Here is a 27,622-nt window from a genome sequence, read left to right on the forward strand (position 1 = left end):
GAAACCTGATTGAGAATGATAAGAGTAGGGAATTGAATGGATTAAAACAAACTTATAATACAATTTTCTTCTGTTTTATAGAACTTAGAGGATGCAATCCTAGCCAATGATATTTTAGATGGAAGTTTTAAATCAACTTCTAGCCAACATTCAAGTTCTGGCGCTACATCTGCAGACCTGATCAGGACTGTTAATTTAGAAACAACTAATAGGATTCAGACATTAAGAAGTGACAGTCAGACGGTCGATTTGGTTGGTGATTTATTAGGGGCTTCACCAGGGATAGTTCTAGTTGAGGATGAACATTTAGAAAATAATTACCTAGACCTTGGAGAGTCCAATGGTCCATTGGTCCAGAATAGAAATTCTTCAGATAGACCAACTCCTCTCCACATATCTGTCAGTGAGAGTTCTGGAGAGTGTAAGACTATTGATGGAACCAATCCACTTCCACAATTACCAGCATCCCCTAGTGGATCCACTCACTCCTCTGAAAGTCATCACATGAGTGGCCCTATTTTGATTGATAGTCTACGCAAAGCTTTACATCCCAAAGCTACTGTTGATGTGACAAAGCTTAGTCATAAACAGGTTTGTATAGTTTGAGATTTTGTTTGGAAATTTGGTTAACTCTATGTATACAGTATAGTCTTATATATATAATTGTATGCAAGATTTGATCAAGCAATAAAATTCTTTCTCACAAAGCAATTAAACATCTGAAAAGTGCAAACCACTGTATGATAAATCAGCCTGTTCCTGGTTAAGGAACATATAAATAAAGAAAATGCATTGAATTCAGCTAAAAGGTTTGCCAGTACTTTTAAAATTTTGATGTAGATAAGTGAAATTTACACTTTTTTAGCTGACCCGGCCAAAAGGGCAAAGTGAGCTATTCTCATCACTTGGTGTTGGTGTTGTTGTTGGTGTTGTCTGTAAATATTTACATAAATCTTCTGCTCTGAAACTAAAGGGTCAAATTTAATCAAACATTGCCACAATCATCTTTAGGGTATCTAGTTTAAAAATATGTATGATGATCCTGCTGATTAACCAACATGGCTGACATGGCTAAAAATCAAAGAAAGAAGTTAAATGTCATATTTTTGTATTCTTTGAAAACTGCTAAGACTTTTGGTCGTATATTGGTATCACATTGTCGTCGTCGTCCGATTACTTTAAGTTTTCGAACTCTAACTTTAGTAAAAGTGAATAGAAATCTATGAAATTTTGACACAAGGTTTATGACCACAAAAGGAAGGTTGGGATTGATTTTGGGAGTTTTGGTTTCAGCAGTTTAGGAATTAGGGGCCAAAAAAGGGCCCAAATAAGCATTATTCATGGTTTTCGCACAATAACTTTAGTATAAGTAAATAGAAATCAATGAAATTAAAACACAAGGTTTATGACCACAAAAGGAAGGTTGGGATCGATTTTGGGAGTTGAGGTCCCAACAGTTTAGGAATTAGGGGCCAAAAAGGGGCCCAAATAAGCATTATTCTTGGTTTTCGCACCATAACTTTAGTATAAGTAAATAGAAATCTATGAAATTTAAACACAAGGTTTATGACCATAAAAGGAAGGTTGGGTTTGATTTTGGGAGTTTTGGTCCCACAGTTTAGGAAGGGTCCAAAAGGTCCAAAATTGAACTTTGTTTGATTTCATCAAAAATTGAATGATTGGGGTTCTTTGATATGCCGAATCTAACTGTGTATGTAGATTCTTAATTTTTGGTCCTGTTTTCAAATTGGTCTACATTAAGGTCCAAAGGGTCCAAAATTAAACTTAGTTTGATTTTAAGAAAAAATGAATCCTTGGGGTTCTTTGATATGCTGCATCTAAAAATGTACTTAGATTTTTTATTATTGGCCCAGTTTTCATTAGTTGGTCCAAATCGGGGTCCAAAATTAAACTTTGTTTGATTTCATCAAAAATTGAATAATTGGGGTTCTTTGATCTGCCAAATCTGTGTATGTAGATTCTTAATTTTTGGTCCTATTTTCAAATTGGTCTACATTAAATTCCAAAGGGTCCAAAATTAAACTAAGTTTGATTTTAACAAAAATTGAATTCTTGGGCTTTTTTGATATGCTGAATCTAAACATGTACTTAAATTTTTGATTATGGGCCCAGTTTTCAAGTTGGTTCAAATCAGGATCCAAAATTATTATATTAAGTATTGTGCAATAGCAAGAAATTTTCAATTGCACAGTATTCAGCAATAGCAAGAAATCTTCAATTGCACAGTATTGTGCAATAGCAAGAAATTTTCAATTGCACAGTATTGCACAATAGCAAGAAATCTTCAATTGCACAGTATTGTGCAATAGCAAATATTTTCAATTGCACAGTATTGCGCAATAGCAAGAAATATCTAATTGCACAATATTGTGCAATAGCTAGAAATTTTCAATTGGAGTTATCTTTCTTGGTCCAGAATAGTTAAGTTGAATCAACTGAAATCATTGTTTTATACAATATACAAGGTATATTCACTTTTACTACCAACTGATAAATTAAAACAATCTTTACCATTCAGTGATAACAAGCACTTTATTTTACATTTTAATATTTGATGATGTATTTAAATGAGTAATTATTGTTGCAAACTCCATTAGAAATTTGAAATGAGATCAGTTTTGGAAAAAGGGAAAGGGGGATGTGGAAAAAAAAATGGGGGGGGGGGGATTAAATTTTTTTCATTTCAGATTTCATAAATAAAAAGAAAATTTCTTCAAACATTTTTTTGAGAAGATTAATATTCAACAGCATAGTTAGTGAATTGCTCAAAGGCAAAAAAAATATTTTAAGTTCATTAGACCACATTCATTCTGTGTCAGAAACCTATGCTGTGTCAACTATTTAATCACAATCCAAATTTAGAGCTGAATCCAGCTTGAATGTTGTGTCCATACTTGCCCCAACCATTCAGGGTTCAACCTCTACGGTCGTATAAAGCTGCGCCCTGCGGAGCATCTGGTTGTTTATTTAATTGTTATTTCTGAATATATGATATATATAGAAAGAAATTTTACATAGCAAAAATGATTAGCAAGACATAAATTAGTCAGCATTGCCACAATTACCAATTTTACTGATTATCTAGAAAAAAATAAGTAATCAATAGAAACTAATCAGAGATCATATTTGAAATCCTTTAGAGACTCCTTAAGGAGTTAACGCCCTTGAATGACGATTTTTTAATGACAATTTTACCAACTTTTTTTCCCATTTTAGTCTGTTAGATTGAAAACTATAATAGGTATAAACTCAACTCCTTCAATGAGTGATTGCCCATAAATAATGATTATTATCTTTTATTGCATTTTGGCTTATTATTTTGAAAACCTTATAAGATAAAGAGATTCCCAAAATATAAAGAGAAGCAGTAGCTTAACAGTTGTCAAAATATCTGAAACTGTCCTTTGACTCCCTGTAGGTGTTATTGCCCCTGAACATTTTTTTTGTCATTTTTGACAAGAAGTATAGTTAATAAAAGAAAAATTGTACACAGCAAAATTATTTATAAAGTCAAGTAAAATAAAAAATATTTTAAGTTGCAAATTAGATTGTAGTCTTCTGCTGACATATGGCACATACCGGTATGTTAAAAGGTAAGAGACCCACAGGCTCATTAGTGCAACTAGTCTACATGTACTTATGTACCGGTACATGTATAGCCCTAATTTGCATAATCTGTGGTTAACACCACTGTGTATAGTTCCTCTAATGATGTTATAGACTGACGTTTTACATAAAACTGTCCATAAATACTTTCAGTAGACACCAGTCATATAATCTTTGTTGTGTAACCATGAGAATAGGAAATAAAATGGCAAGTGGGTTGATAATATATGATAAAAAAGTAGTGATCTGTTTTATTACAGAACAAAGGGTGTGTTTTATTTGTGGGATCAGTTATTATAGTTATTAACAATTACAAGCAGGTGCTTGTTCTAACTGTGAAAAACTTTAGTCTAATTAGGATAATTGGTATAATCAGTAGTAGTCAAGTGTCAACCATATTGTTATTTTAACACAATTGATTATATTTCATGTTACCCATTCTGATTGTGTGATGAATAGGCCTAGGAAATGCTTCAATTATCTCACATTTAATTGGTTTACATTTAGTACTACCTAATTGCAATATTGCTATTTTGAATTGTTGATATGATTATTTTAATCTATATACATGTTTTGATATGGTAAACATATATTGTTCTTGGAAGACATCCATTTGGACTCATCTCTGGTAACAGAATGAACATAGACATTCGTAAAAGAGTTCAAAAGTTTGGAACATTGTATCTTTTTAAATGTAAAAGGTGCATTGTTTTTTGGCAACAATAAAAAAAAATAGATGTAAAAGCAGAAAAATTACAATGCAGTTTACTGCTATATTATTTGACTTTTACAACAACACCTAAGAGATGTTGCAACCATGTAATTAAGTCCACAAATCTTTAATGCACAAAACACCATTAGCAGAAAGAACACATTTAAAAAAGGTGGTTTCTAAACTTTAAATTTTTAAACCAAACACAAGCAGCTTAGGTCCAATATAGGGAACCAGTGGAATCCATTTTAAATAAACATGTACTAACAAAAGAAAAAGACATAAACAATTATAACTTCTCAAACTTTAGTATACATTATCTCCATATAAATTGACCCCTATAGATGTTTTAAGGGGGTTCACGGGTCTAAATCATTTATATAGGATTTCTCTATATTTTTCTACAAATGAACTTTATCTTATAGTTAATAGAAAAATAAAATAAAAAAGTAGGGTCACCGTTCATTTGCACTCACAATCTGCCTTCGAAAGAAGCATACATTTGTGTGAAGGCGGTTTTTTTCTGTTGAAGTAATAGGAGAAATAAAGGCAATATCGAAAGAAAAAAAAGAAATTTATTACAGAAATCGCTGAAATTTTACAATTATTTAGTTTAAGTACAGCTTGTATGGAAATTATATTAAAAAAGATAGGTCACCGATGAGTTGAAAAAGATATTTCAATTTTAGAGGCAAAAAAATGGCATTTTTCCTTCAAAGGGAGATAATTTGGAACTTTTTCAATGATGTATACATTTTGAAAGTCGTCTGGGGCCAACACGAATTGATTGTTTTGAATGATTTTAGTACCATATGATAAAGTAACAACTACAAAAGGAAATAAAAAAAATTTGTAATGAAAAACAAATGTTAGATTTTTTTCTGAAATTTTTATACCCTCGAGCCTCCTTAAGTCATTTGACAAGCTGAGGTCAGGAGTCTGAAATCAAAAAATCATATCAGTGTATTATTTACTGAAGTACTTTAGGAAATATAATCATTTACCATTTTATAATAATTAAAACACAAAAAAAGAGAAAAGAAGATGGGCACTACTAGACAATATTGACTTTAAAGTTCGGTTGTCAAAAGAACACACATTTGAACCTCGGCTATTTTTCCTAAATCACAAAGCATTTACTTACAACTATCAATATGTGTGGAAATCTAAGACCCTAATTGTACCTATACTTCACAGAATGTTCAATGATTTAACCCACTTAACCAGCAAGCCTCTTAAACTTGTGCCTATATTAGCTGATTATATCTGTATGAGAGTAGAGTCATTATACCTGTAGCCATATGTCTTTTAGGAAAAACAGGATGGGGGGGGGGGGGTAAATTGGAATCATTGCTCTGATAATTATATCTTTAAATGGAATCCAGTAATGTATATTCTTTACTAGATTTTTTTTGGAGGGCTAGGGTTTGTTCAAACACCCTAAATTCCCTAGCAACAGTTGTGCTGATATAGATTATAATCTGTCACATTTAGGTTACTCTTTCAACTATCACATGTCTCTTGTATTATCTTTATCAGGTTTGCATCAAAAGCTTGGAAAGCCAATCATATAAAATGTTTAGATCTGGTCCTCAGTAGCTGTACATGATAGGTGACAATATTTTACAATCTCAATATGCAGATAACCTGATAATCAATATATCAGGCCACATTTGTGTCTTTTTGAAGTGTTTTCTTTGTTTTTCCAGCAAACCGGAAGATGACTTAATAAGTTGCGGTCAAACTTATCAAGTCTGTTCTATCATTATGACATTGCTGATATGTCTGATTCAAAGTTATTTAAGCTGGGTCAATGTATTTGACATTACAAAGCCGTGATATGTTATTTTATTAAAAGCTGAACAGAGTGATATAGACAGTGTTTGTTGATCTGTTGGTTGGAGTGATTTTCTGACTTACCTCTGTTCCTCAGTATTTATACTGAATAAGTTAAGTTATTTGATATGTGGATGCATTGCAAAAAGTGTACATATAGTGTGTATAATTGTGAGTCTGCCATATTGCCTTACCTACAATTGTAAGAAAGATATTTTAACTTAAGATCTGTTGGATAAGTTATATCATTGGCAAGCAAACCACATCTCCTTCTTTTCATATTGAGAGGTCAATATTTTGTATGAGAATAGGTTGCAAAAAATGAATGTTGGTCTGACATATGACAAATGACCATGAACTCAATTTCATGCTCCAGTGGTCAGATTATTATAATGAAGCTTTCAGATTATGGTCTATTCCTTAGTAACAGTAGCAGGTCAACAATATTTTGCAAGAGAAATGCATGTGCAGATAAATAGTAATGTGCATCTGAACCAGTATATATTTGTTATGGGGCCAGCTGAGGGACGCCTCCGGGTGCGGGAATTTCTCGCTACATTGAAGACCTGTTGGTGACCTTCTGCTGTTGTTTTTTCTATGGTCGGGTTGTTGTCTCTTTGACACATTCCCCATTTCCATTCTCAATTTAACTGACATATATATAATAATATCATATGGTATTGACCTCAATTTCATGCTCAAGTGGTAAGGTTCACTTTAAGGGTGAGGTTGGTTCCTCCGTATGTATACATTGTATGTCTACTTTACAATATTTGATGAATGGATTGGTTTCTCTTTTTAACTTTGTTTTTCAATTTCAAGAGTTACATTGTGAACATATATTTGTTCCGCATAATACTTGTTCCCCCTGGAACAAAACTTTGGATAACAGAAGTTTAGAACTTTCCTTATGTCATTTTTTATTCTTTGTGAAGGAAATTTTCTTATAGCATTGGATAAAATATTATATAAGGAAAGTTCCCAATAGAACTTTTGTCATATGCTAAAAGTTTTTTGGAACAAATATTATTGGGAAATTATATTCTGTCACAACATGAACTAATATGCAAATTATTTCATCTCCTCTTTATGTTTTTATCCTATAATCATGACAATTACAGTCATTTCCTAGTCAAATATGTATCACTTCCTTTGTCACTTTAAAGTGTGCCAGGCTCAATCAACAACTGTGCTGAGCAATTTGGATTGCATGGAAGACTGGCATTAATTTTGCATTTGTTTTGTTTGTACAAAACAAAATAATCAAATACCTTTTATTGCAGCATTTGTGGCTAGTCTTTTGATATAACAAGCATATATATCTGAGGATCTCCTATAATCATAGATATCCAAGGTGATGGTTAAATTCCTTAAATAAGTAAAATCTGAAGTAAATTTAGGTTTAATTGATCAATATTTAAAAAAAAATACAAACATAATTTTAAAATTGTCATACAAAATTATAGATGTTTTTGATGTAAGGCTCATGAATATTGGAATACATGTACAATTATTAGCAGAATGGGATTTATATCATCATCTAATCACCTATAATCATGACTATTACAATGTATCATAGAGATGAAAATGTTATGCTCTATTGTCAGCTTTGTTACGTTAATGATAAATCTTTAATCTTTTGGACTAATAGGAAATATTTTTTGTGTGTATCTAGAGCATGTGCAATTTCATCTGAATATATTTAAAATATATCAAGTTTGCATGCTCTCTTATATATTTAAAAAAAAAATTGTAATTAAAGACCTTACTTAACTAAGTGGGTTCTTGGATGGAGAGTTGTCTCATTGGCAATCATAGACAATCTTCTTATACCTATCTGCTTAGGCTTATTGTGAAAGTTATGTATGGTGTTCTGTTATTGTTGTGTTGTCTTATGGTATATAGTCATCTCATTGGCATTCATACCACATCTTCTTATTTGTATATTTATATTTTTGAACTATTATAGACAACTCGTAATGAGACGTCCTATTGCACACCCATGAACAAGTGACTGTTTTATCAGCACTTATAGCCAATAGTTTTCATGTATAGAATGCTATCAGATATCTGGAATACAATTAAAAAGTGTTTGCTGTCATCTACTTATTGTCCTCCAGCAGCAAAACTTTTTTTGTGGAAATAGAAATACATACCTGTCAACCTGTGACGATGAAAATGCAGGTCATGACCTGCATTGAAGAATCAAATCTCAGGTCATAACGCGTACGAACTTTTTCGAGCTGAATTTCAGTATTTATGGTACATTTTCTTATAATGTATATCAAAGATACCAAAACATCAATGCATGTTCACTTGGTTAAGTCATTTTAAATCTTATTTATTAATATTTCATTACACTTTTAAAGATTTTTATAAATTTGTGTAACACAGTCCTATGTTCTTTACTTTTTGTGATCATCAAATAAAAGAATTTATTTTTCAAATGCTATTTTAAAATGTTTGTGACTACTGGCTATGTTGCCTTCCTAAACATACCAACTTACAATACAAATGGAAGTTTTTAACGACCTTGAGTGGCTATACAGCCCTTGCACGGTCTGTCAATTTACAATTGACAAGGAAATTAGACTATGATAAAATATAGTAATACAGTTAAAGGAAGTAATAATGTAAAAAATAATTTTCAACTTTTTTTAAAAAATTGTATAAAGGTATAAAAATAATGAAAAGTTATTTTTCAATATGTATTTGAATTTGATATTTTTAACATTTAATTTTTTTCACCCTAAAACGGAAATATAAGGAATAATTTTGAATGGTGTCAAATAAGGGAAAGTAACTCTAGTTGAAATATGTTTGTAAACCAATCAATTTATTTACGACCTAAAGCTTTGGCAATTGGTGTTAATTAACAGTGTGTTTGACACCAAAGCTGTTAAGTGAAGCCATGCACTTCATGGGTCACTTAATTTGACAGTTTACATAGCTAGATGAACTTCCTGTTCATGGAAGAATTACGAATTTGCCGGTATTTCAAAGGAATATTACTTATGAAATCAATCTCAAGGCTAAGAAATACGGGTGAAATCAGGTCATTTTTGGAATTCCCGGGTTATTTCAATGACCCCACGGGTGTCCCGGATGATCCCTCAGAATTGTGAAAATCTCGGGTCACACCCGCAGAATACGGGTCAGTTGACAGGTATGGAAATACCATGTGTATTGTAATGTCAGCGCTCTCACACACACAATTTTTGCAAATTTTTCATGAGATATATATCAATGGATTTTATGACAGCAATGTCTTAGACTACCGGTAGTTTGAAATTCAGCACTAATCAACTTTCTTTAAAAGGAGTTATGTCCCTTGAAAATATGAATTATAAGGAAAATTGCATTCTAAACATATTCATGACTACATTTCTTGTTAGATTTTTTAAAAACTTTTTGAATAAAGGAAAGATTTATGTAAGTAATGTCTTGTACCTGAGACTACTATATTAGTCTCAGCTTGTACCAGGGGAAAAACCAGAATATTTAAATTCAGTTTCCTATATTTTTTAGGAACACTGTATTTGTCAAAGTTGAAACATGATACATTTTATAAATATGCATTAGTGTGTCTTTCTTTTCTCTTCGTTGTAATCATTGATTAATTGTACTCAAATAATTGTAATCATTTTGTAATCATTGTACCAAATTTAACTTGTGTGATTATTCTGCCTGTAATGGGCGTCTTTAATTGACAATAAAATATATTTGATTTGATTTGATTTGTACCAAATTGAAAATTAGTGTTAATCATTTTTTTCACAGCAATAAGTACTTTGAAGTTATTGCCCCATGGTAATATAAATTGTATGAGAAAAAAAAATGACTTACTATCTCACACCTTGGAAGAAATTCATACAAAAGTTTATAAATGAATAAATTTCAGTTATCGCTCTTAGACAAGTGAAAGATGTGCACCAGTAGGGGACATTAGAATGCTGTTCATTTTTTTTTCATTTAAAAGATTTAAAGGTGATTTAATGAAACTAAATATATATTTTGCATTGATTTAAAGTTTTTAAAAAGTATTCATAAATTTCTGTTTTTGATGTGAATGAAATGTGATATTGTTTACGTCAATAAAATAACAACAGAACTACATGAAAAACAAGTCATCCTAAGTTCAACATTATGGTCTTTAACAATAGACTATTGTCTACACTATATGTCAGACATGAAATTGTTCTGAGTCTTTTAAAAACTGTGAATGGATTAAACACAGTATATCAGAGATCTGCTATAAACACAAAATTAACATAAAAACAAAATAAAAATTGATATATATCTAAAAACAATCTCTGACAAAGTTCATGACCTTGGACAGTCATATGAAATTTTTTGGGTGAAACTATTGTTTTCAAGCACATGTTACCCTCACTCTTTCAATCTTCATTAGTAAATATCAGAGGAATTTAGAAGAACTAGCTTACAAAATTCTGCAAAGAAAAAAGATACTTTTTTCTCTGAAACAATACTTATAGAGATATCAAATCACAGAATGCTTGCAATTGCTGAAAGCAAGCTCTAAGTACCTGCTGAAAAAGAAACCATTCCTTCCATTCCTTCCTTCACTCTAATATTAGCACTTTACTTCTCAGTATCTTTCATACAACAAACATGTTGAACATTGCAAAGAGACACTAATCCTGTGTTATGTCCATGATTTAACTTGTTGATTAATTTGGTATCAAACATTTCCAGTGTAACTTAAATTAATACATTTTCTACCCGTTAGCGATTGGATTTGACCTACTGGTAAATATATTACTTCATTAAAAGTGCCACATGTGGAGCAAGATCTGCTTACCCTTCCAGAACACCTGATATCTCTTTTATGACCATAATTATTTTCTTCAAAATCAGTTATGCAAATGGTTTTATGTTATTTTTGGGGCTCAAATGGTTGTAAATAATTAATAGAGCAATTGTCCAAAGAATGTCTGGTTATCAGAAGCCATTATTTGATGTGGGAAAGCAATTAGTTTCCTAACAAGACACAATAAAAATGAAGATTCTTAACTGTAAATTCAGATATTATTGCAACGTTTTTGTGAATGCGATTAATGTCCAATATTGACATTCTAGTATTTGATGCACATTTTTCAGAAATTAAAATAATAAATGCACACTATAATTTCTGAATTTTCAGTATTTTAATTTTTTTTAGGTTCATCCACAAAAATTGACAAAATAAGGTAAATTATTTAAATTATGGAAATTTGAACTAATCTGCATCTATGATGTAAAATGAAACTTCAGGGTTTTGTTAATTAAAAAAATTGTTAAATTTTGTGTTGAAGTGTATGACAAACAGTGTTTTAAATGATTTTTTTTAAATAAACACAAAAGATTAAATGATTTTAATTGTATTTTACTGGTAAAATATATTGACAATCACAGAATGCTAGATACATGTACATATTAAAAATAATTTATCATGTATTAGTCGACTGATCTAATGCATATGATGTCCTGCATGGTCTGGTTACACTATTTTCAGACTGTCTTTTGCGCATTATGAGTTGGAAAGCTCTTCTGAAATCTCGTCTAAATATCCCATAGATCATTGGATTTACAACACTAGAGGCGAAGGCAAACAAGCTTGCAGTTGAATTAACTGGGCCTGATATAATATCTCTTTGAGATGACACTTTGATAAGTTTGGTTACACTGAATGGAGTCATACATATGAAATAAGCACAGACAACAATTAATAAACTCCTTACTGTTTTAGCGCTAGCACTTTCTTTCTTAACTTTCTTCTTCACAGAGTTGTTTTTTGAAGTCTGTAATGTGACAGCCCATATTTTCATTTTCTTTTTGGCTTCTCTTAATATTTTCATATAGTTAAATCCAAGTACAAGACCTGGTCCTAAAAAACACAAAATGAATGCCACAATAACGTAATAAATTGCATTATCTCCCTTTTTGTGCCACTGTATGGCACACGTTATTTCATAGTAGTCATACTCTATCCAATCTTCTATTATAGGAACCATTGAGAATATTATTCCTTGTATCCAAGATTCAGCTATAAGTATTGCTAAAGTCTTGCTGGTTATAAGATCTAAATATTTTAACGGAAAAACAACAGCATATAAACGGTCTACACTGATAAAACACAATGTCATCATGGATGAAATGATAAAACAATAGTTAGCAGCACACATTAAATTACATAACGAATAGGGAACAGTATGAGTATCTGTTGTTAGAGCAACAAAAGTGGACAGCATGACAGTGGCTCCATTTAACATGTCCGTTACTGCCAGATTGATCACTAAATAGTTTGACTTTTCTTCTCTTAAAGATGGTGTTTTTATCACTGCCAAAACAACCAGAACATTGCCAAAAACAGAAAAGAATATGAATAATACCATAATGATAGCCAGGAAAATAATAGTAGGAAGATGTCTATATTCCTCTTCTGTATCACAGTTTGTTGTAGCCGTACAGTTGATCATTTCATCAAAGTCTTTAATACACTTAAATATTCAGATTCCGTTGTGTGACAATACTCCATTAGGGTCTTTCCTTTGATTAGAATCCATCTTCTTTGGTGTGGCTGGACATCGTGGCATTTTATTTATCGTGTTTCCTCAGCTATGGATAATCTGTCAAGACATCCTGCACAATTTTTTTTTTAGTGAAAAAGAAAAGTATTTTTTCCAATTTATTTCGCTTTCACAAAAAAATGTGTTTACATTATTTTTTCACTCCTAGATATACATTAAGATAACTCAGGTGTAAAGTAAAGTTCCTGTTTCACTTTAATATCTAACTTCCTGTTGTTATATTAATAATGATCTATATAATTTATAAATTGTACTAAAATTGTAACTGAAATCATACTGATGTCCTTTTAAAGTTTTTCTCTAGTTCGTCATCCAAACATGTAGAATTACGCATATAGAATCTGTTTAGAAATTGTCAGAAAATCCACTTGTAAATTTTCCTGAAAAAAAAACAAACATTGTCTTGTATTTCTTAAAAATATTCCAAGTAATAATAACTTCATGAAATGTAAATCAGATCTAGATAAATCTTTCTGACCAAATCAATTTATGCAATTAGTTCTGATAAACCGATCTGAGCTTTAGTCGACTGAATTAAGATGTGTTGTATCTGTCGATTTGCTGTTATTGTACGTCACACCTTTTGTCTTGTAGATGTTTTGTTGGGAATCTCTATTGACAAATCACAATTGAGGGCTGACTGGTAGTTTATGATAATTCCTAAATAGATATATTACATTGCTAATAAATGTCCTGTTGACTTTTTCCTGTCAAACAAATAGATTCTCTCAAGTTGAAAATTATTGCTATTGATTATTGTAAAATATATGGTGATTTTTTGTGAAAGACATTGTTTTTACCGGAAATGTCTGAAATTATTTTCAATTACAACATACTCAGAAATTGTTCATTTGGAACAAGAAACTGTTTTAAAAGTAATTCAAATAAATTGTTTTTTTATTTTATTTTGATGCATAATATTTCTAGTTGATTTACTATCTTTATGAAATATGCATGGAAATTTTAGGGATGAGGGTTGAATGAAATTAGATTGATTGTGAAGAATTATATTCTCTAAATTCAAAGGAAAGGTTTTGTGTTTACGACACCGAAACAATTAAGTTAAACATGTATCCATTGTAGTGAAAATCTTGTCTTTTTTCTACAGCAAGTGTTTCAAAAAGATAGTAGAGAAATAATAAACGATATATTATTATAAATAAAGAGTAAGTTTTACCTTAAATGGAGATGTCCCCTGTATAAAATAAGGAAATATTTTTTTAATCTATTGATTTCTTCTCAAAGGTGTCAAAACATGAACTGGGATAAACCAAACATTTTGTAAAAGTTCCTTCTAAGTCAAATGTTCTAAAAATAGTAAATATTTATAATTAATTCAACTGTTTTATCAAAACATGACAGGACATGATTAGTTTTCAGGGAAAACTTCTAAAAATAGAACTGGTAATCACTCTAATTACAATACATGTGAAAATGGGTATCAAATATACTTTTGTCATTTTTTTTTTATAGATAGATAGATAAATAGTTTGTTAACGTCTCACCATTAATATACACAATACAATATTTACATATATCATAAAACATAAATAGATATTAATGCCATTCTTAAAAGAATTATGAGAGACAAAAAGTAAAATTTCATCAAACAATAAAGGACTTTTTATAAAACTATGTACATGTACTTATTAAAATTTCTAAAACAAATTACAAAAACTTTACAGTCTAAAAATTATCGATATAAAAAATGTCTCCTTCTGTCTAAAATTGATTTGCAGGTTTTGGCACATTTATAAATAACATTAACGTTTTGGCATCCCAATACAAAAGACAGTTTCTCACGGTTCGTAAACATGTTAAAGTTCTCATCTACACTGTTTATAGATTCATAAAGTTCATTCCTTAAATTGTAATAAAGCGGACATTCAATTAGTACATGTTCCTCAGTTTCAGTTTTATTATCACACATAAGGCAAGTTCGTTCATGCATTAGTTAATGTTTGAAGCGCCCGGTTTCGATTCATATAGGTGCAAGTTGCAACCCCACATCTCAATTATGAATATGCTCTACGTTGAGCAGGAGATAACAGGGTTTTTAAATAAAAGAGGGACAAAAAAAGTTAACAGGGTTTTTAAATAAAAGAGGGACAAAAAAGATACCAAAGGGACAGTCAAACTCATAAATCTAAAACAAACTGACAACGCCATGGCTAAAAATGAAAAAGACAAACAAACAACAGCACACACGACACAACATAGAAAACTAAAGAATAAACAACACGAACCCCACCAAAAAACTAGGGGTGATCTCAGGTGCTCCAGAAGGGTAAACAGATCCTGCTCCACATGTGGCACCCGTCGTGTTGCTTCTGTGATAACAAATCCGGTAAATGGTCTAAATCGGTAAAGTTCACAACTAATTTCGTTTTTGAATGTTTTATATGTCCGTAATTTGCTAACACCGTAGTTTTGTGAATGTTCCTGTCATTATACCAGTCACTAATATTACAAGATTCAAACAGCTGATAAAGTCTATAATTTGAATCTTTACATGCTTGATAACGTTTAAAACTATTTTCTGCCCAGTTATGAATTCTATATTAATAAGTCGATCAGTGTTCATATACCTTAAACGATTCCAATGATTTATAACAATTTATGGCGATCATACCACATCTTCTTATTTATATGTAAGATGAAATTCGGCAGAATGTATATGTTCTTTAAATCAAAAAATTTATTCAGCACTAGGGTACATATTGATGTTGAAATATGTCAAATTTTACATATTTTTGCAAAATTTCGTTTGCAGGACACTTAAAACTGAAATTGATAATTTTTTTAAGAGGACAATATTTGGAATTATTTTTAAGTTTCAGGAACATTATTAACTAAATCACGCCAGGCGTCAAATGGTCATTTTCTGCTACCGTTAGCCCCAAATTTGTTAAAATTTTATAGTGATATATGAAAATATCCTTATTGTGATTTGTCAGAATGCTAAGACTTTCAGAATTTGCACGAGTGGAATAAATTTACAGGAAATTGACCGTACCACTCTGTTTTATGTTGGATTACTGGGAAGGTTTTTCACGCATTTTGTTTCATTTTTCAATGTGTCAAGTTCAATGACCATGAAGCTGTAATAAAACCTGAATCTATTTTGCTTAATTCCAATGATTGTTAGAAATACTAATTAATTTTATTTCATGATTTATAGTGATAAGTATGTCGTCTGGTGGATGCTGTAAAAATCTGAAATAAATATCTCCCACAAGAAAAATAACATTGATATAAAAACTTAATGAAAAAAAAGATTGATCAAATTTTTGTGAAAATGCCTTTTTCAGATGAAATTCAATACTTTTTTTGTAAACATGTTTATATAATTTAAACATGAACAAATAAAAGTAGGTTAGCATCAATAAGACAGTAATACAGCTACAAAAAACCCATATGTGTATGCTTTTTAATGAGGTGACTAAAGCAGAGGTGGATTTAGAGGGGGGCCCAGGGGGCCCGGGCCTCCCCTTTTTGGGAAAAAAATTGGTTGCTTATATAGGGAATCACTGAAGTGTGACTGAAGTGGGCCCCCTCTTAGGTCAGTCAGTGGGCCCCCACTTATGAAAATTTCTGGATCCGCCACTGTAAACCGTAAAAAAATTGAGTATGAAATAGAATGGGAATCATAATTGCTTGTATACTTGTCATTTCACAGTTTATTGCACAATTTTGAAAGATAAAATTGAAGTCATTTCATTTCACAGTTTATTGCAACATTTTGAAAGATAAGAATTAGTCTTTTTTAGATTATTCTAACGAAAAGGAAACAATTTTGTAATTTTCAAAAGTGTATCAAAAAAATTTGTGATTGGTTAGCAATGTCTGATACAGTAGATATATATTTATCGCTATTTCACGAAAATTTTCCTTTGATCTTTTTGACTGATAATTTCTTTTGTCAGAACAGTAGAGTGATATAAAAAATTATTGCTAGAGACTAAGGGTGCATGTACCGTTGTCAATGAAATTTACAAAGTTGTCATAGGTAAAATAATGATAAACAGATTATCATTGGTCATCTCAATTTGCTGGTTTTTCTCAGAAAATCAGTCTCCTTGAGATGACCAACGATAATCTATAAATATCCAAACAATGGCATACATTGATTTTCATTCTAGTTAACAAACAATGCATAAAAACTACAAGTCGTTATATTTTTAAGCAGAATTATTCAGTAAGCTACACACCATATTTGATAAACATACCAAAAAAGACTTGGTTCACACTTGATAGTTTTGTTCCCTGTTTTCAGCTTTGATTACAGGTAATCCTATTTATGATAATGAGTTATGATTATTTAAAACAGCTTAAATTTTTGAAATCAGCTACCTAAGTATCAATTTTTGAGCTCTCTTGGCCCCCCCTTTTTTTTTTTAGATGAATTTAGAAACAGATATTTGGAAAAAACTTGGTTTCTGTGAAAAACAATCGCAAAGTTTGAGAATCATCTTATTGATCTTTGATTGTATCTTTTCCTGGTACAAATGTATCAAACTTGTAATATACACAATATATATAAATATAAGTTTTTTTTATAAGAAAAATCACAAATTTTGAGAAACATCTTTTATTCTTGGAATTCAATGAGAATTGAAATATAGGTTTAGTATGCTATTCAAAAATGTTTCCCTGTTCAAAAAATTACGATCAGATGACTTGTTAAAAAATTATAGAGCTCAGATTTCAGTGAAACGCTATATATTTACATAGAACAATATCATGAATTTTTTCCTGATATTATTTTTAGATAAATTGATACTTCTTAAACCTTGAAAGCTTTAAGAAAATTGACACATAGGTATAGTATACTGTTCAAAATTGTTTCCCTGTTAAAAATGTATCTATCATATGACTTGTTATAAATTTATAGAGCTCAGATTTCAACTTAACACTATTTATGTAGAACATATCCTGAATTTTTCCTAGTGTCAAATTATATAAAAATTGATGCTTCTTAAAACCTTGAAAGCATATTGCTTTGTATTATCAAAATTAATTGTTTGTTTCTGTATCTCTCTGACATTTCATTTTTCTATGTTTTTTGTTTTTTTTTAATTCTGCAATTGTATCATGCCTTGCAAGGGATGGCTTTTATTAAGATCAGTTCTAATAATTAAAATAGGTTTTATTATCACTACATGTATTCTCTCCCATTGTGGTAATTGATCATTCACCCTTTAAAAATAACTATATTACTGTAATTAATAACTATTTACGATAAAGTTAGTGACCGTAGTGACTTATATATATAAGTATATGATTGTTTAGGCTGTATCCTGATTTACTGTTCTTTAGAGCATTGATCATTATAATAATGTATATTATTAAAATCTTCATAAATGTACCCATATTGAATTATTGACTTCCCAGACACTTATAAATTTGCCAATTATTATACCACAGGCAATTTATTATTATTTTATTTATGAAACTTTGTAGATAATAAGGACATACTATTTAGATGTGCATATCGATGGAATATTAAGATGAAATTTTTTTTCTAGGAGTAATGCCCCTATATGAACTTAAAATTTTGGCCAATATATACTTCTGCAACAGTTTGTCAACGCAATTCCTCTGGCCAGTTTGTTTGTCCAGTGACAATGTGGGGGCGTGGGGTATATGAGAGTACTCACAAAGGTTTTTTAATTTCTGTTTGCAATGACCTTAACTACGAGATCTCTAGTTAAAACTTGCGCTGTTGCACAGAGCAAGTGCAAGGGAAAAAGCGTTACATGAAAGAATGCAAACAAACATGTTCTGGATGATAAATAGTAATAAAATATTCTTAAAGAACAAATGTAAAACAACAAATCATTTACTGCACTCATACAGTAACCTTTTGGGGTATATTATTAGCAATGGCTAAAACAGTTTACCAAATTGCAGTTTGAATTCTTCTTCTCCCACAAACTCATCAACTGGTAAAATATTTTAACAGCTTGCTCATGTGAAAGGTTGTTAGTATTATTTTCTAATTATCAACTGAGAAATGAATTAAAATTTACAATTAAATGAAAAATATATATTTGTTACCTTATGTGCTGCGACTTTTTGTTCAACAATTTATTTTTTATTTATTTTTTTGCTGTTGCAAAAGTTCTTTTCTTATGTAAAATCTATTCATTGATGAAACAATTAATGCTAATTATAAGCTAGCCTCCCTTCATTTAATAAACCTTATTGTAGTCACAATTAAATTAAACAGTTATTTATATCTTATTTTATATTGGGAATTTAATTGTTTCAAAGATTTTTGACTCCTGTTGTGTTGTAAATATCCAACTTTGTGTTGATTTTAGACTCATTAGAACATGTTGTGATTTACTTGGTAATCAAATAATTCACACCTTTTTAATATATCACACTGTCATAGATATTTACAGACAGTCTGGGATTATATTTTTTTGACATGATAGATTAGTAAACTTTCATGGATTGTTATGAAACTTGGACAGAAGCTTATCTTCAAGACTAAGAAATAGCATGTAATGCTGCATTCAGAAGTATATTTAATTCAAATTGAATTTGAATCAAATTCGCTAAAGTTGTTCACACACCAGTGGCGGATCCAGAACACTTCCTAAAGGGGGGGGGGGGGGCTCCAGTCATGCTTCAATGATTCCCTATATAATCAACCAAATTTTTCCCACGAAAGGGGGAGCCAGGGCCCCCCTGGATCCGCCTATCCACGCTCTTCTTTTTTTTTCTAAATAATAATATGATTAAAATTATATAATCAATTATTTGATAATGCAAATTAAAAGTTATCATTGTTCAGACAGTAAAGTGAATTTGACACACATTTCAATTTGTATTAGAATTTCAGTTCAGATGTTTTTTAATGCGAAATAAACTAATTCGAATTAGTTAATGAGAATTGAATTCTAATTACGTGTCAACGCAGCATAAAGTTTGAATTTTTAAAAATCTGTATTTAACTGATAAATGTTCTCACTGTTTAAGTCAACATTACACTCAGAAGCGAATTTGGGGGGGGGGTAGTGTGGCAGGGGGCCCTACCCATATTTGAGACTCTCTTCAGAACCTTTTGTAATTGGTACTAAAGGAAGCTTGAAATTTTAAAGTGCCACATGTTTTCACAAACATTTGAGCATGTGGCTTATTATCCGTCTCGCGCTAACATTTAATATATGAATGTTTGTTACTGCACAAATAAGTAATTAAAGTACATGTAAATAAAAGTCCACTTACCTTTACCTATATGAACTCCTGGATATATTATCAGCTAATTGTGCCATTATTGGGCAGATCATTAGTATTGATGTTCTTTTATATGTTTACAAATCTGATCAAAAACTCATTGATGAAATTATCAGATATTGGTAAACACTTAGCTATTAAGATTAATATTCATGTGCTTATTGCAATTTTTTATATATAAAAAATCAATTATTTCTGAAAGAAGTTGCTATGATTAAGCAGAAATATTTATTTTGTATGCATCAGGTATATAAAGAATATTTAATAAACTGGGATCTAGTGATTAGATTTTATTTATGGAAATTCTTTGGTCTTATTTTTTGTAAGGCTAAGGATTGTCAAATCTACTTATGGCAACTTTTTTATTCTTTGGTCTTCTTACTCTTGGCATTAAAACTAAGGATTTTATAAGTCAACTTTGTGGCAATTCTTTGGTCTTCTCAGCATTAAAGGCTAAGGATTGTCAACATCTATTTATGGCAATTATTTGGTTCCTATCATATTGTGGCTAAGGATTGTCAACATCTATTTATGGCAATTATTTGTTTTTCTTTCATATTGTGGCTAAGGATTGTCAACGTCTATTTATGGCAATTATTTGGTTTTCTTTCATATTGTGGCTAAGGATGGTCAACGTCTATTTATGGCAATTATTTGGTTCCTATCATATTGTGGCTAAGGATTGTCAACATCTATTTATGGCAATTATTTGGTTTCTATCATATTGTGGCTAAGGATTGTCAAGGTCTATTTATGGCAATTATTTGGTTTCTATCATATTGTGGCTAAGGATTGTCAGTCTATTTATGGCAATTATTTGGTTTTCTTTCATATTGTGGGTAAGGATTGTCAACGTCTATTTATGGCAATTATTTGGTTCCTATCATATTGTGGCTAAGGATTGTCAACATCTATTTATGGCAATAATTTGGTTCCTATCATATTGTTGCTAAGGATTGTCAACGTCTATTTATGGCAATTATTTGTTTTTCTTTCATATTGTGGCTAAGGATTGTCAATGTCTATTTATGGCAATTATTTGGTTTTCTTTCATATTGTGGCTAAGGATTGTCAACATCTATTTATGGCAATTATTTGTTTTTCTTTAATATTGTGGCTAAGGATTGTCAATGTCTATTTATGGCAATTATTTGGTTCCTATCATATTGTGGCTAAGGATTGTCAACATCTATTTATGGCAATTATTTGGTTTTCTATCATATTGTGGCTAAGGATTGTCAATGTCTATTTATGGCAATTATTTGGTTTTCTGTCATATTGTGGCTAAGGATTGTCAATGTCTATTTATGGCAATTATTTGGTTTTCTTTCATATTGTGGCTAAGGATTGTCAACATCTATTTATGGCAATTATTTGGTTTTCTTTCATATTGTGGCTAAGGATTGTCAACATCTATTTATGGCAATTATTTGGTTTGCTTTCATATTGTGGCAAAGGACTGTCAACGTCTACTTATGGCAATTATTTTGTTTTCTTCATATTGTGGCTAAGGATTGTCAACATCTATTTATGGCAATTATTTGGTTTTCTATCATATTGTGGCTAAGGATTGTCAATGTCTATTTATGGCAATTATTTGGTTTGCTTTCATATTGTGGCAAAGGACTGTCAACATCTATTTATGGCAATTATTTGGTTTTCTTTCATATTGTGGCTAAGGATTGTCAACATCTATTTATGGCAATTATTTGGTTTTCTATCATATTGTGGCTAAGGATTGTCAATGTCTATTTATGGCAATTATTTGGTTTTCTTTCATATTGTGGCTAAGGATTGTCAGTCTACTTATGGCAATTATTTGGTTTTCTTTCATATTGTGGCTAAGGATTGTCAGTCTATTTATGGCAATTATTTGGTTTTCATTCATATTGTGGCTAAGGATTGTCAATGTCTATTTATGGCAATTATTTGGTTTTCTTTCATATTGTGGCTAAGGATTGTCAGTCTACTTATGGCAATTATTTGGTTTTCTGTCATATTGTTGCTAAGGATTGTCAACGTCTATTTATGGCAATTATTTGGTTTTCTTTCATATTGTGGCTAAGGATTGTCAACATCTATTTATGGCAATTATTTGGTTTTCTTTCATATTGTGACTAAGGATTGTCAACATCTATTTATGGCAATTATTTGATTTTCTTTCATATTGTGGCTAAGGACTGTCAACGTCTATTTATGGCAATTATTTGGTTTTCTTTCAAATTGTGGCTAAGGATTGTCAACGTCTATTAAATACAATTATTTGGTTCCTATCATATTGTGGCTAAGGATTGTCAACGTCTATTTATGGCAATTATTTGGTTTTCTTTCATATTGTGGCTAAGGATTGTCAAGGTCTATTTATGGTAATTATTTGGTTTTCTTTCATATTGTGGCTAAGGATTGTCAGTCTACTTATGGCAATTATTTGGTTTTCTTTCATATTGTGGCTAAGGACTGTCAACGTCTATTTATGGCAATTATTTGGTTTTCTTTCAAATTGTGGCTAAGGATTGTCAACGTCTATTAAATGCAATAATTTGGTTCCTATCATATTGTGGCTAAGGATTGTCAACGTCTATTTATGGCAATTATTTGGTTTTCTTTCATATTGTGGCTAAGGACTGTCAACGTCTATTTATGGCAATTATTTGGTTTTCTTTCAAATTGTGGCTAAGGATTGTCAACATCTGTTAAATGCAATTATTTGGTTCCTATCATATCGTGGCTAAGGATTGTCAACGTCTATTTATGGCAATTATTTGGTTTTCTTTCATATTGTGGCTAAGGATTGTCAACATCTATTTATGGCAATTATTTGGTTTTCTTTCATATTGTGGCTAAGGATTGTCAACATCTATTTATGGCAATTATTTGATTTTCTTTCATATTGTGGCTAAGGATTGTCAACATCTATTTATGGCAATTATTTGATTTTCTTTCATATTGTGGCTAAGGATTGTCAAGGTCTATTTATGGCAATTATTTGGTTTTCTTTCAAATTGTGGCTAAGGATTGTCAACATCTGTTAAATGCAATTATTTGGTTCCTATCATATTGTGGCTAAGGATTGTCAAGGTCTATTTATGGCAATTATTTGGTTTTCTGTAAATTGTGGCTAAGGATTGTCAACGTCTATTTATGGCAATTATTTGGTTTTCTTTCATATTGTGGCTAAGGATTGTCAACATCTATTTATGGCAATTATTTGGTTCCTATCATATTGTGGCTAAGGATTGTCAAGGTCTATTTATGGCAATTATTTGATTTTCTTTCATATTGTGGCTAAGGATTGTCAACATCTATTTATGGCAATTATTTGATTTTCTTTCATATTGTGGCTAAGGACTGTCAACTTCTATTTATGGCAATTATTTGGTTTTCTTTCATATTGTGGCTAAGGATTGTCAACGTCTATTTAATGCAATTATTTGGTTCCTATCATATTGTGGCTAAGGATTGTCAAGGTCTATTTATGGCAATTATTTGGTTTTCTGTAAATTGTGGCTAAGGATTGTCAACGTCTATTTATGGCAATTATTTGGTTTTCTTTCATATTGTGGCTAAGGATTGTCAACATCTATTTATGGCAATTATTTGGTTCCTATCATATTGTGGCTAAGGATTGTCAAGGTCTATTTATGGCAATTATTTGGTTTTCTTTCATATTGTGGCTAAGGATTGTCAACGTCTATTTATGGCAATTATTTGGTTTTCTTTCATATTGTGGCTAAGGATTGTCAACATCTATTTATGGCAATTATTTGGTTTTCTTTCATATTGTGGCTAAGGACTGTCAACGTCTATTTATGGCAATTATTTGGTTTTCTTTCAAATTGTGGCTAAGGATTGTCAATGTCTATTTAATGCAGTTATTTGGTTCCTATCATATTGTGGCTAAGGATTGTCAACATCTATTTATGGCAATTATTTGGTTTTCTTTCATATTGTGGCTAAGGATTGTCAACGTCTATTTATGGCAATTATTTGGTTTTCTTTCATATTGTGGCTAAGGGTTGTCAAGGTCTATTTATGGCAATATTTGGTTTTCTTTCATATTGTGGCTAAGGATTGTCAGTCTACTTATGGCAATTATTTGGTTTTCTTTCATATTGTGGCTAAGGATTGTCAACGTCTATTTATGGCAATTATTTGGTTTTCTTTCATATTGTGGCTAAGGATTGTCAACATCTATTTATGGCAATTATTTGGTATTCTTTCATATTGTGGCTAAGGATTGTCAACATCTATTTATGGCAATTATTTGGTTTTCTTTCATATTGTGGCTAAGGACTGTCAACGTCTATTTATGGCAATTATTTGGTTTTCTTTCATATTGTGGCTAAGGATTGTCAACATCTATTTATGGCAATTATTTGGTTTTCTTTCATATTGTGACTAAGGATTGTCAACATCTATTTATGGCAATTATTTGATTTTCTTTCATATTGTGGCTAAGGACTGTCAACGTCTATTTATGGCAATTATTTGGTTTTCTTTCAAATTGTGGCTAAGGATTGTCAACATCTGTTAAATGCAATTATTTGGTTCCTATCATATCGTGGCTAAGGATTGTCAACGTCTATTTATGGCAATTATTTGGTTTTCTTTCATATTGTGGCTAAGGATTGTCAACATCTATTTATGGCAATTATTTGGTTTTCTTTCATATTGTGGCTAAGGATTGTCAACATCTATTTATGGCAATTATTTGATTTTCTTTCATATTGTGGCTAAGGATTGTCAAGGTCTATTTATGGCAATTATTTGGTTTTCTTTCATATTGTGGCTAAGGATTGTCAACGTCTATTTAATGCAATTATTTGGTTCCTATCATATTGTGGCTAAGGATTGTCAACATCTATTTATGGCAATTATTTGGTTTTCTTTCATATTGTGGCTAAGGATTGTCAACATCTATTTATGGCAATTATTTGGTTTTCTTTCATATTGTGGCTAAGGATTGTCAACGTCTATTTATGGCAATTATTTGGTTTTCTTTCATATTGTGGCTAAGGATTGTCAACGTCTATTTAATGCAATTATTTGGTTCCTTTCATATTGTGGCTAAGGATTGTCAAGGTCTATTTATGGCAATTATTTGGTTTTCTGTAAATTGTGGCTAAGGATTGTCAACGTCTATTTATGGCAATTATTTGGTTTTCTTTCATATTGTGGCTAAGGATTGTCAACGTCTATTTAATGCAATTATTTGGTTCCTTTCATATTGTGGCTAAGGATTGTCAAGGTCTATTTATGGCAATTATTTGGTTTTCTGTAAATTGTGGCTAAGGATTGTCAACGTCTATTTATGGCAATTATTTGGTTTTCTGTAAATTGTGGCTAAGGATTGTCAACGTCTATTTATGGCAATTATTTGGTTTTCTTTCATATTGTGGCTAAGGATTGTCAACATCTATTTATGGCAATTATTTGATTTTCTTTCATATTGTGGCTAAGGATTGTCAACGTCTATTTATGGCAATTATTTGGTTTTCTTTCATATTGTGGCTAAGGATTGTCAACATCTATTTATGGCAATTATTTGGTTCCTATCATATTATGGCTAAGGATTGTCAAGGTGCATTTATGGCAATTATTTGGTTTTCTTTCATATTGTGGCTAAGGATTGTCAACGTCTATTTATGGCAATTATTTGGTTTTCTTTCATATTGTGGCTAAGGATTGTCAACATCTATTTATGGCAATTATTTGGTTTTCTTTCATATTGTGGCTAAGGACTGTCAACGTCTATTTATGGCAATTATTTGGTTTTCTTTCAAATTGTGGCTAAGGATTGTCAATGTCTATTTAATGCAATTATTTGGTTCCTATCATATTGTGGCTAAGGATTGTCAACATCTATTTATGGCAATTATTTGGTTTTCTTTCATATTGTGGCTAAGGATTGTCAACGTCTATTTATGGCAATTATTTGGTTTTCTTTCATATTGTGGCTAAGGGTTGTCAAGGTCTATTTATGGCAATATTTGGTTTTCTTTCATATTGTGGCTAAGGATTGTCAGTCTACTTATGGCAATTATTTGGTTTTCTTTCATATTGTGGCTAAGGATTGTCAACGTCTATTTATGGCAATTATTTGGTTTTCTTTCATATTGTGGCTAAGGATTGTCAACATCTATTTATGGCAATTATTTGGTATTCTTTCATATTGTGGCTAAGGATTGTCAACATCTATTTATGGCAATTATTTGGTTTTCTTTCATATTGTGGCTAAGGACTGTCAACGTCTATTTATGGCAATTATTTGGTTTTCTTTCAAATTGTGGCTAAGGATTGTCAACGTCCATTTAATGCAATTATTTGGTTCCTATCATATTGTGGGTAAGGATTGTCAACGTCTATTTATGGCAATTATTTGGTTTTCTTTCATATTGTGGCTAAGGATTGTCAGTCTACTTATGGCAATTATTTGGTTTTCTGTAAATTGTGGCTAAGGATTGTCAACGTCTATTTATGGCAATTATTTGGTTTTCTTTCATATTGTGGCTAAGGATTGTCAACATCTATTTATGGCAATTATTTGGTTCCTATCATATTGTGGCTAAGGATTGTCAAGGTCTATTTATGGCAATTATTTGGTTTTCTTTCATATTGTGGCTAAGGATTGTCAACGTCTGTTTATGGCAATTATTTGGTTTTCTTTCATATTGTGGCTAAGGATTGTCAACATCTATTTATGGCAATTATTTGGTTTTCTTTCATATTGTGGCTAAGGACTGTCAACGTCTATTTATGGCAATTATTTGGTTTTCTTTCAAATTGTGGCTAAGGATTGTCAATGTCTATTTAATGCAATTATTTGGTTCCTATCATATTGTGGCTAAGGATTGTCAACATCTATTTATGGCAATTATTTGGTTTTCTTTCATATTGTGGCTAAGGATTGTCAACGTCTATTTATGGCAATTATTTGGTTTTCTTTCATATTGTGGCTAAGGGTTGTCAAGGTCTATTTATGGCAATATTTGGTTTTCTTTCATATTGTGGCTAAGGATTGTCAGTCTACTTATGGCAATTATTTGGTTTTCTTTCATATTGTGGCTAAGGATTGTCAACGTCTATTTATGGCAATTATTTGGTTTTCTTTCATATTGTGGCTAAGGATTGTCAACATCTATTTATGGCAATTATTTGGTATTCTTTCATATTGTGGCTAAGGATTGTCAACATCTATTTATGGCAATTATTTGGTTTTCTTTCATATTGTGGCTAAGGACTGTCAACGTCTATTTATGGCAATTATTTGGTTTTCTTTCAAATTGTGGCTAAGGATTGTCAACGTCCATTTAATGCAATTATTTGGTTCCTATCATATTGTGGGTAAGGATTGTCAACGTCTATTTATGGCAATTATTTGGTTTTCTTTCATATTGTGGCTAAGGATTGTCAGTCTACTTATGGCAATTATTTGGTTTTCTGTAAATTGTGGCTAAGGATTGTCAACGTCTATTTATGGCAATTATTTGGTTTTCTTTCATATTGTGGCTAAGGATTGTCAACATCTATTTATGGCAATTATTTGGTTCCTATCATATTGTGGCTAAGGATTGTCAAGGTCTATTTATGGCAATTATTTGGTTTTCTT

General features: G+C 30.9%; 2 protein-coding genes across 3 annotated transcripts in view; one reads left to right on the top strand and one right to left on the bottom strand.

Moving 5' to 3' along the window:
- Positions 1-27,622, top strand: part of LOC139480967 (coiled-coil domain-containing protein 91-like) — a 73,389-nt gene that overhangs the window by 24,593 nt on the left and 21,174 nt on the right. For both annotated transcript variants that reach the window (XM_071263960.1, XM_071263961.1), the window contains exon 5: positions 82-591. In XM_071263960.1, the coding sequence (XP_071120061.1) occupies positions 82-591 (510 nt within the window). The remainder of the gene's footprint in view (positions 1-81; positions 592-27,622) is intronic.
- LOC139480949 (octopamine receptor beta-2R-like) lies at positions 11,546-14,037 on the bottom strand. Its single transcript, XM_071263940.1, has 2 exons — positions 13,943-14,037; positions 11,546-13,145 (listed from the first exon to the last, which is right to left on the bottom strand). The coding sequence occupies exon 2, from the start codon at positions 12,652-12,654 to the stop codon at positions 11,626-11,628; it is 1,029 nt and encodes a 342-aa protein (XP_071120041.1). The 5' UTR covers positions 12,655-13,145; positions 13,943-14,037; the 3' UTR covers positions 11,546-11,625.

This window comes from Mytilus edulis, chromosome 7, assembly GCF_963676685.1.
Source record: "Mytilus edulis chromosome 7, xbMytEdul2.2, whole genome shotgun sequence".
Lineage (NCBI taxonomy): Eukaryota > Metazoa > Mollusca > Bivalvia > Mytilida > Mytilidae > Mytilus > Mytilus edulis.

Excerpts from the sequence above, each read along its gene's own strand:
- LOC139480949 (XM_071263940.1), bottom strand. The coding sequence starts at position 12,654 with ATGATCAACTGTACGGCTACAACAAACTGTGATACAGAAGAGGAATAT.